Below are 8,349 nucleotides of genomic sequence, written 5' to 3'. Positions count from 1 at the left end.
AGTTATTAAATGTGTGCATCCTGTTGCTGTGCCATCGGTCCCCCTCAGGGGATCTGTCAGCATTCACTTCTCGAAGCCTAACGGCAGGCAAAGCTCCAGCCTCCCTCACGCCCCGAGCCAGGACTTGGCCACTGTCCTTTGTATCTGTGCCAGGACCGACTCCTGCTGATCTCTGCCTGCCCCTGCGGAAACAGCTCCATCAGCGCCGCGGGGAGCGGTTTCGGTTCCCGGGAGCGAGGAAGTGCAACATCAACCCCCAACCCCGCTCACGCCCGGCCCCACTCCCTCAGACGGGAGGGGTGGGCTCACGCATGTGTCACCGGAAGCGCGGCGGCAAGATGGCGGCGCTCTTGGCGCGGCTGTGCCGGGGCGCTCCCGGCCTCCGTGCCGCCCGCCTGCCTTTCGCCGCCGCCGCCGCTCCGCCTCTGCGCCGCCCCTCCGCGCCGCCGGGACCGCTGCGCCCGCTCAGCTTTTCGGCGTCCGAGCTGGTGCGCGCCGCGCCGGTGCCGCTGCAGCCATACCTGCGCCTCATGCGGCTGCACCAGCCCGCCGGTGAGCGCGACGAGGCGCCGCCATAGTGACGCGGTAACCGTGGCGACTCGCCTCCCCCTGCTCCTCGTTTCGCTCCTCAGGCTACCCGCGGGTCTTCTCTCCCCTCAGGGACGTGGCTGCTGTACCTGCCGTGCACATGGAGCATCGGCTTGGCGGCCGAGCCCGGCTGCCTCCCCGACTGGCACATGCTGTCCCTGTTCGGCCTCGGGGCGGTGCTCATGCGCGGAGCCGGCTGCACGATCAACGACATGTGGGATCGCGACTATGACAGAAAGGTAGAGCGACCCCGTGGGCTTGACAGGATCTGTGTGCAAAGTACATGTCCACTCATCTCCCACATCACCAGTGGTGAGTGCAGGCGTAGGGCTCCAGATTCAGTAATTCCTCCAGGCTTCTGTCTGAGATGTGTGCAACTAATTCGTCTACATCTCCTCCTAGAATAGAAGTCATTTTATTTTGTATAACACTTCTCTGTCTAGGGCTGTAGTAAGTCTTCTAGAGCACGCACTTCTGTGTAAGATAAAATACATGTGGTTGTCAGCTGTAGGTAGTACTTGAAGTTTATTTTACAACACGGTTTTGCATGACAGAACAAAATAAATAACACTTTTTTTTTTGGCTACACTTGCTAATTACGATCTACCGAAGGAACACTTTGTTTATTTAATTTTCAGGAGCCGGGTTTCCTTGAGTATTTTTAACTTGTTCATGAAAATGGCTGTTAAGAGTGTCATGCCCAGCCCTGAGCTAATCCTCTTCCATTGTGTTGTATTTTTCATCTCCCTTTTGTTCAGAAGAGGGAAATGAGCAGAAGGCAGTGCCCGGTGTCAGATGTTGTAATGTCCACAGGTGCAGGCTTGGAGGGGAGTATCCTGACGATGCGTCACTGTTTGCTTGTCCTGTTTTCTGCTCCCGTATTGTTCCTCTGGTGTGGGGCTTTGGGTTTCGATGCTGGTGAGAGACAGGAGAATGAGCCAGCCCGTGATGTTATTACAGCACTGGTGTATCTGTGCTGTTGGGAAGGCAGTGAATGAATCAGTTCAGGTTTTGTGGCAGTTTTGGATGGTTTAGTGTTAGGAGGTTACTAACAACTACGTATGCTAAAAATATTTGTCAGGGTGGGGCGTGTGATTAGTAATAGGGACTTTTCAATATAATTAATTGATTTATGCCTTAATGTGATTAAATGTAAAGCGTTTGACGTTCCTGTCACAGTGTTACATATCTTAAAGGATATCTTTAAAACAAGTGTGATAGGGGCTGGGTCAGTAGCAGGATGTTGTCTTGTGCTGATGATAATGGGTTGGGGTTTTACATTTTATGTTACTGATTCTTTAGTAAATATTTTTTTCTGTTCAAATGAAACATCCCATGTTTGGCTGCAATATGCAGTGGAATTGGTCACAGATATGTTAAGAGCATGTTTAAACTGCAGCAGCAGAATTTGACATTTAACCTAATCTGAAAAACTTGCTTTAATAACGTGAATTTAAATAATGTGCAGAACACTTTATGCCTACAGAGTATTCTGTAAAAAGTTGGACTTTTAACATCTTTGAATAGACTTTACACCATTTTCGTCAACGTGCAAGACATTTGGGTTCTGTGGAATTTTTTCCCTTTTGGCAGTGGTCACCTTTGGCAAATAACTCAGTTTAACTTGTTTCTGATATTTGTTTATTCTTTTAGTTTACTTTTTATGATTTCTTATTCCAGGCAGAGTTTCTAAACTCCACTGTACTCCAACTTGCATTAAATTAATTGTCCTTTCACAGTCATTAACAATGGTTACATGTGTTAGAGGAGTCCTGCATCTTTACAATATTTTGCATAGTAATCACTTTAAAGTGTTTGAACACAGAAGTGCTCCTTGAAATTGCGATAGTCAGCTCAGTTTTTAAGTCTAATTGATTATTTTTTTCCTCTAAGGTAATAAAATTCATATACAAGATGCCTGCAGTGTTTCTAATCAGCCTTGTTACATAGAAATGGCACTTTATTCCTGCTCTAGGTTTTAAAGCCTGCATGCTTCTAGTATAAGCACTGCTGCTTAGAAATACAGCTCATGTCTGTGAAGATATGCTAGGTTTGTATCGTTGAAGTAGCTCCATCTTGTGTATTCTGTAACCTGTTTCTGTTTATTTTTCTGCTATATGCTAATGGCATGACTTTTAGTTTTAAGATCCATTGGCATGTGTTATGTTGGATTTGGTATTAACATTATTCTTTCTATTTTCAGGTGGCGAGGACGGCAAGCAGGCCTCTGGCAGCTGGAGATATCTCCACTTTGCAATCCTTTGTTTTTCTTGGTGGACAACTAAGCTTGGCGCTTTGTGTGCTTCTGTGTCTGAATTACTATAGGTGACATATAAGTTATGTTTTGCTTTTTAAAATTTGATTCTAGGTCCACAGTCAAGCACAGAGTTTTCAGCAGAAAAGTCGCTGGGGGCAGGGGGAGGAGGTTGTTAGCTGTGGAGTTGTATTTCAAAGTAAAAGAATGTAATAGTAATCTTTAATCAGTACAGTAAAGATTACACAGTAATCTTTACCTCTCCTGTAATGCTACACTGTGTCTTGTGATCTTTAGACTGGCAAACGATAAACCTCTTGGTATGTTTTACAGTATCATTCTGGGAGCAGCCTCTTTGTCTCTTGTGGTCACCTACCCTCTGATGAAGAGAATAACATATTGGCCACAGTTAGTTTTGGGTGAGCTGGAAATATTTTTGCTATTTTTTTTCTTTGGATTGAGATTTTGGGGTGTTTTACAAATTAGTAATTGAACTTGAGCTATCTGATTTTGTATACCTTTATATTAAAATAAAAATACCTTATAGATGAAATTCTGTTGTGTCAGAAGCTTCTTAAGCAATTTATAATGCATATAAGAGTTGATGTTTGGGTTAGAGGATTTTTGTTAAAAATCAGTTCCTTAATTTGATGGAGTGGGGAGAGGGAGAAAAGGAGTGAGAAAATAAATATTTGACATTTGAGAATCAGCTTTAGTTTTGGGGTTATCTCAGAACCTTTCTTACACATGCATTTGTCCTGCATTTCAGTCTTCAGCCTCTAAAATGATTCCTGTGCAGAAACTGATGGTGCTGGTATTTCAGGTTGAGCTACTAAAATGTATCTTTGAATCTTGGCCTTCACATTCCAGCTGTGTGAATCCAGGGCTATCTTCAGCTTTCTCAACCAAAATTGTCATTTTCAGCCTTGAAGTACCATAGTTGGTTGCTGTGCAGTCAGTTACACTAACATCTTTTGTTATACTGACATTTAAGTTTTGTAACTTTAGACCTGTTGTATGGGTATGCTGGAATAGTTTTGTACAAATGTTTCCCTGTGCTAATGAAGTAAAAATTATGTTGGGGGAAAATGCATGGCTGTATGTATTTCACCTTGTATGTCCAGAGTATTTAATGTCAAATTACTTGTATTTATTACCTTCCTGAAAATAAGTGGTAGAAAAATAGAGATGTCGGTAATGTACAAAAAGCTACTGATATGATATACGCTGGAACGAATAGTAGTGGATTATATACGTGCAATATAGATAGCTCCTGGCAATCTTGTAACTTTTTTTTCTTTTACTATTTTTATGGTTTTAGGACTTACATTTAATTGGGGAGCCCTTCTTGGCTGGTCTGCCATCAGAGGGTCATGTGAATGGTCTGTGTGTTTGCCATTGTACTTAGCTGGAGTAATGTGGACTCTGGTGTATGATACCATTTATGCACACCAGGTAGAGTAGCAGTAGAAAATTTTACGTATCACTGTGTGTTTGTGTTTAATTTACAGCTTTGTTGTCAAACAGCAGTGTTAACCTATTGCAGTTCTTTACCCTCAGCTGAGCTAAAACTATACCAAAGAAACCCCAGCACTCAGACCTCTTATGTCTGCTTGCACATGTTTTATATATCAGGTGGAAAGCTGGAAGTATAATGCACTTTGTGTGCTTATGCATTTGCATTGTATAAATAACTTCAGTGTTGGTATTAGCTCTTGGCCGCTAAAGCAGTTCTAATGACCAACCTTCTAATTTCAATTTTAATGTAAGGACCCACAAGTGAACTTAAATTGGGTTCCTAATAAAAAGCATTGGAAACTTAAGCAAGGCCCCCCTTTTTATTTACCTTGTGAAGTAGTGGTTGGGTTGTGATTTTGTTTCTGATTCATTGTTTCATTCTAGGATAAGAGGGACGACATCGTGATCGGTGTGAAGTCAACAGCATTACAGTTCAACAAGGATACGAAGCAGTGGCTCAGTGGCTTCAGCCTTGCAATGCTCTTGAGCTTGTGCATGGCAGGAATGAATTGTGACCAGACATTCCCGTATTACTCAGCTGTGGCTGCTGTAGGGGCTCACCTAGCACATCAGGTTTGATGGATTTCATGCTTCTTCTGTGTGGAAGTTCTTGATAAGAAATCAGAGTGCTTTTCAACTCCCATCAATTTGCCAACTACAAAGAGTCTCTTTATAGAAAACTCAATTCTTCTGACAATAAGCTTACTTCACTTAAATACCTCTTGCAGACCTTTTGTTTGAAGAGACCTCCACTGGTCCACAGACTGTAGAGCACTGTTTTTCAGTCTGTTCCTAACCAAAAACTCTGCCTCAGGTTAAGCTGTCGTCTCAGGGGAATGGTTTTCTTTTCGTTTCCAGTAGCAGCTGCAAGCTAGATCTACCTCAGTACCTGTTGCACAATCACGTACAGTTTGAATTGTCAGAGAGGCCTTACATTGTAGTTTTGGCACAAATGGAAATTACTTTTCTTCAGGTAGGGTTTCTTTAAGTGAGAATGCAGAATATAGGTGGTGAAATGTGCACAACAATTGTGTGGATTTCCAAGAGCACATGGTTCTGTGTACCACGGAGTAGCTTTCTTTTTGAATTATTATTTTCGGTTCTGCCAAACATCCTCATGCTTACTTTCATGTTGAAGATTTCTGAATGTGTTCTTAACTGACTGAGTTCAGAAAGCTGAGTATGCTGCATGAGGGGTAAGTTTTACTTAATTCATTGAATTTGTGCCTGAGACAAAGGAGTTTGGGTCATGAAGATGTCAAATTTCTATCCCACCCAAGAAGTTCACTGATAGAAAAATAACATCTTTTATTTACTTCGCATTTCTGAAGGTATACCTCGTGGTTTGGCTGCTCTTGGGTTTCGTTTGTCAGTTCAGTGTTTTCAGTTTCCTGTGCTTGAGGGGCTGACAGGTTCTCAAGGGTGTGGACAACATCCTTAGAAGCTTGTGGCACTGTTTCAGATTATTTGATCAAAACCCAGACCTGTTGCCTCTGTCCAACTACACATGGCAGAGGAGCAGGTTTTCCAAGGAAGATTTCACTTCTTTGTGTCCAATACATTCTGATTTTACTTCTTTGAGTCCAGTACATTCGGTTTTACTTCTTCAGAGGCTGAATTGCAAGTTTTGAGGTTTTGGGGGATACTTTCCCATTAACCCTTTCATTTATTTTGCTTAACACTTCCTCTTGTCATCGTTCTCAATACTTTTTCACCAAGTTTTGTTTCCAGGAATACTTTTCAGTAACTTTGCTCTGGCTGCATTGTGTGGGTTGGTTTTTCACCTTTAGCTATGTCTCACAGCACATAGCTACCAAGCTGGGCAAACCTTACTTCTAGCTGTTGTTGCAGGTGTCCTGGTTCTTTTTTTGCAAGAGAGTTGAATGGATATAGCTAAGAGGGACTGGACTGACACAGCCGTGCGTGACTAGGCAGGGCTGGGCACCTTCCTGTGCATTCCAGTTAGCTGAGTCAGTGCTGGCTCTCCAATACCTTGTCTTTACCGGAACATAGAGCAACACCTAGCAGCAGAGATTTAAAGCTGCAGGCAGGTTTTGGGGGGCTTCATTTTATTTAAAGTTCTCATTGAAGAATTAGTTGGCTACCTACAGAGGAAAATCTCAAAAAGACTTACATGCTCTCCTGGTTTCAGCTGCGATAGAGTTAATTTTCTGTGCTGTATTTTTGTTTCAGTCTGAGAATAATGTTGAGAACAGATCAATTATTTAGTTGTTGCTGAGGAGTGTTTATACTAAGTCAAGGACTTGAAGTTTCCCATGGTCTGCCAGTAAGGAGGGGCACAAGAAGCCGAGAGGGAGCAGACAGGACAGCTGAACATCATGCTCAGTGTATAAACTGGTGGGAGTTGGCAAGTAAGGACTAATAGCTGCTCAGGGATGGGCTGGGCATCAGTTGGTCAGCAGATGTTGCGCAATTGTATTGTGCATCACTTGGGCTTTTTTGTTTGTTCGTTATATTCTTCTATTTCATTTTATTATTGTTGTTGCTGTTGTCATTATTATAATAATGTTTCTCTCTATTTCCATTATTAAACTGTTCTCATATCAGCCCACAGGGAGAGTGAGTGAGTGGCTGTGTGGTACTTAGTTGCTGAGTGGGCTTAAACCACAACACATGCCCAGAAATTTTTACAATTTTTACTGTCAAACCCAACACACCAGGCCGTTCATACAGTCCTTCGTGGAGAGGGTCTGGGAATTGTGTCCTGATGTGATCCTTGACTTTCATGCTGTATGTTGAATAAATTTGTGAAGTAAACGTAGATGCCAGTTACACAAAAATTCGTTTGTAAGCATAGCGTATTCCTGTTTCTTGTGGAGCAAAAGGTAGACTTTAGAATTTGAGATTCAGTTTTTGAAGTTACAGACTTTACTGTGTCTTGTGATGTGTCAAGCATTTATAAGTCTGTAGACTAATGCTAGAATGTTACACTGTGCTTTTGCAGATTTACACGTTGGACATAGACAAACCTGAAGACTGCTGGAAGAAATTTGCTTCAAATCGTACTGTTGGAGTTCTGCTCTTCATAGGCATTGCGCTTGGAAATCTGTGGAAACAAAAAGACTTAAAAAATGGAAAAGAGCCTTTAGAAAACAGGTAGTTGAAATGACTATAAATAGTTCAGCTGAAGTGAAAGTACTGTAAGAAGTAACACACTTATAACTGTAGCTACTTTATACTGTTTATTTATAAAAGCTGGTGAAAACAGTGTTGTTTCTAAAAACATGCGAATGAGGTTATCCTACAGTGTAAGTTTTAATCATACTTAAATGACTTCAGCCTCCTTAGAAGCTTCAACAAGTGAAGCTGCTGTGCTGGTCCTGTGCAGTACAGGCAAACTTCTGTCAAGCTCTCAAGACTGCAAGCCCAGGGTTTTACATGAAACAAATGTCTCTTAGTGACAGCACGTGGGAAAACACAGATGTAAATAAAATCTGTACGTGTTTGGTGTTCTGATTTCTGTTACTTCAGTTGTGATAAATTTTGAGTTGGAGCTTTTTGCCTGCAAGAACTGCAATAAAAACTTTCATCCTGACATGTCTAGAAGCAGTCAGGACTCGGAGTGTGTGAGGTCCAGAATGCGAAGTCAAAGGAGAAGTATTTAAAATTACCTTTTGCTCTTGCTGTAATCGCTGGCAGTGATTCTTTTTCATGTGCAAAGAACAGGCTTCTGCAAAGTTTCCTGCACAGAATGAGCTGAGCTCATTTATCAAGAACGGTTTGAACACAGATTTCTGACTTGAAAACAGAGCAGCCCAGAGCTGTTGCAAAGTGTGCGTGACTGGTGGCTTACCCTGACCTACAAGTTCCTTGTGCAAAGTGATCCTCACTTTTATTTTCAGGTTTTTGTTGTATTTGTTTTGACTTACGGCTGTTGGTTTTATTTGTAGTCTTACAGGAAGAAGTTCTTTATAGGAGGATGCCTATAAACAATAAAAATAGCAACTGCAAGCTAACAAATACATTGC

At 42.1% G+C, this 8,349-nt stretch overlaps 1 protein-coding gene across 1 annotated transcript; it reads left to right on the top strand.

Annotated features, from left to right (window-relative positions):
- Positions 1-338: 338 nt before the first annotated feature.
- Positions 339-7,837, top strand: COQ2 (coenzyme Q2, polyprenyltransferase; the record flags this gene model as incomplete). Its single annotated transcript, XM_080631471.1, has 7 exons — positions 339-552; positions 661-827; positions 2,792-2,913; positions 3,176-3,261; positions 4,164-4,297; positions 4,745-4,933; positions 7,326-7,837. 7 exons carry the CDS (start codon positions 339-341, stop codon positions 7,479-7,481), a joined length of 1,068 nt encoding a protein of 355 aa, XP_080487597.1. The 3' UTR covers positions 7,482-7,837.
- Between the last annotated feature and the right edge of the window lie 512 nt (positions 7,838-8,349).

This window comes from Psittacula echo (genome assembly GCF_963264785.1).
Source record: "Psittacula echo genome assembly, chromosome: 1".
Lineage (NCBI taxonomy): Eukaryota > Metazoa > Chordata > Aves > Psittaciformes > Psittacidae > Psittacula > Psittacula echo.
Note: the sequence above shows the minus strand (reverse complement) of the source record. Positions and strands in the feature narration are given on the sequence as shown.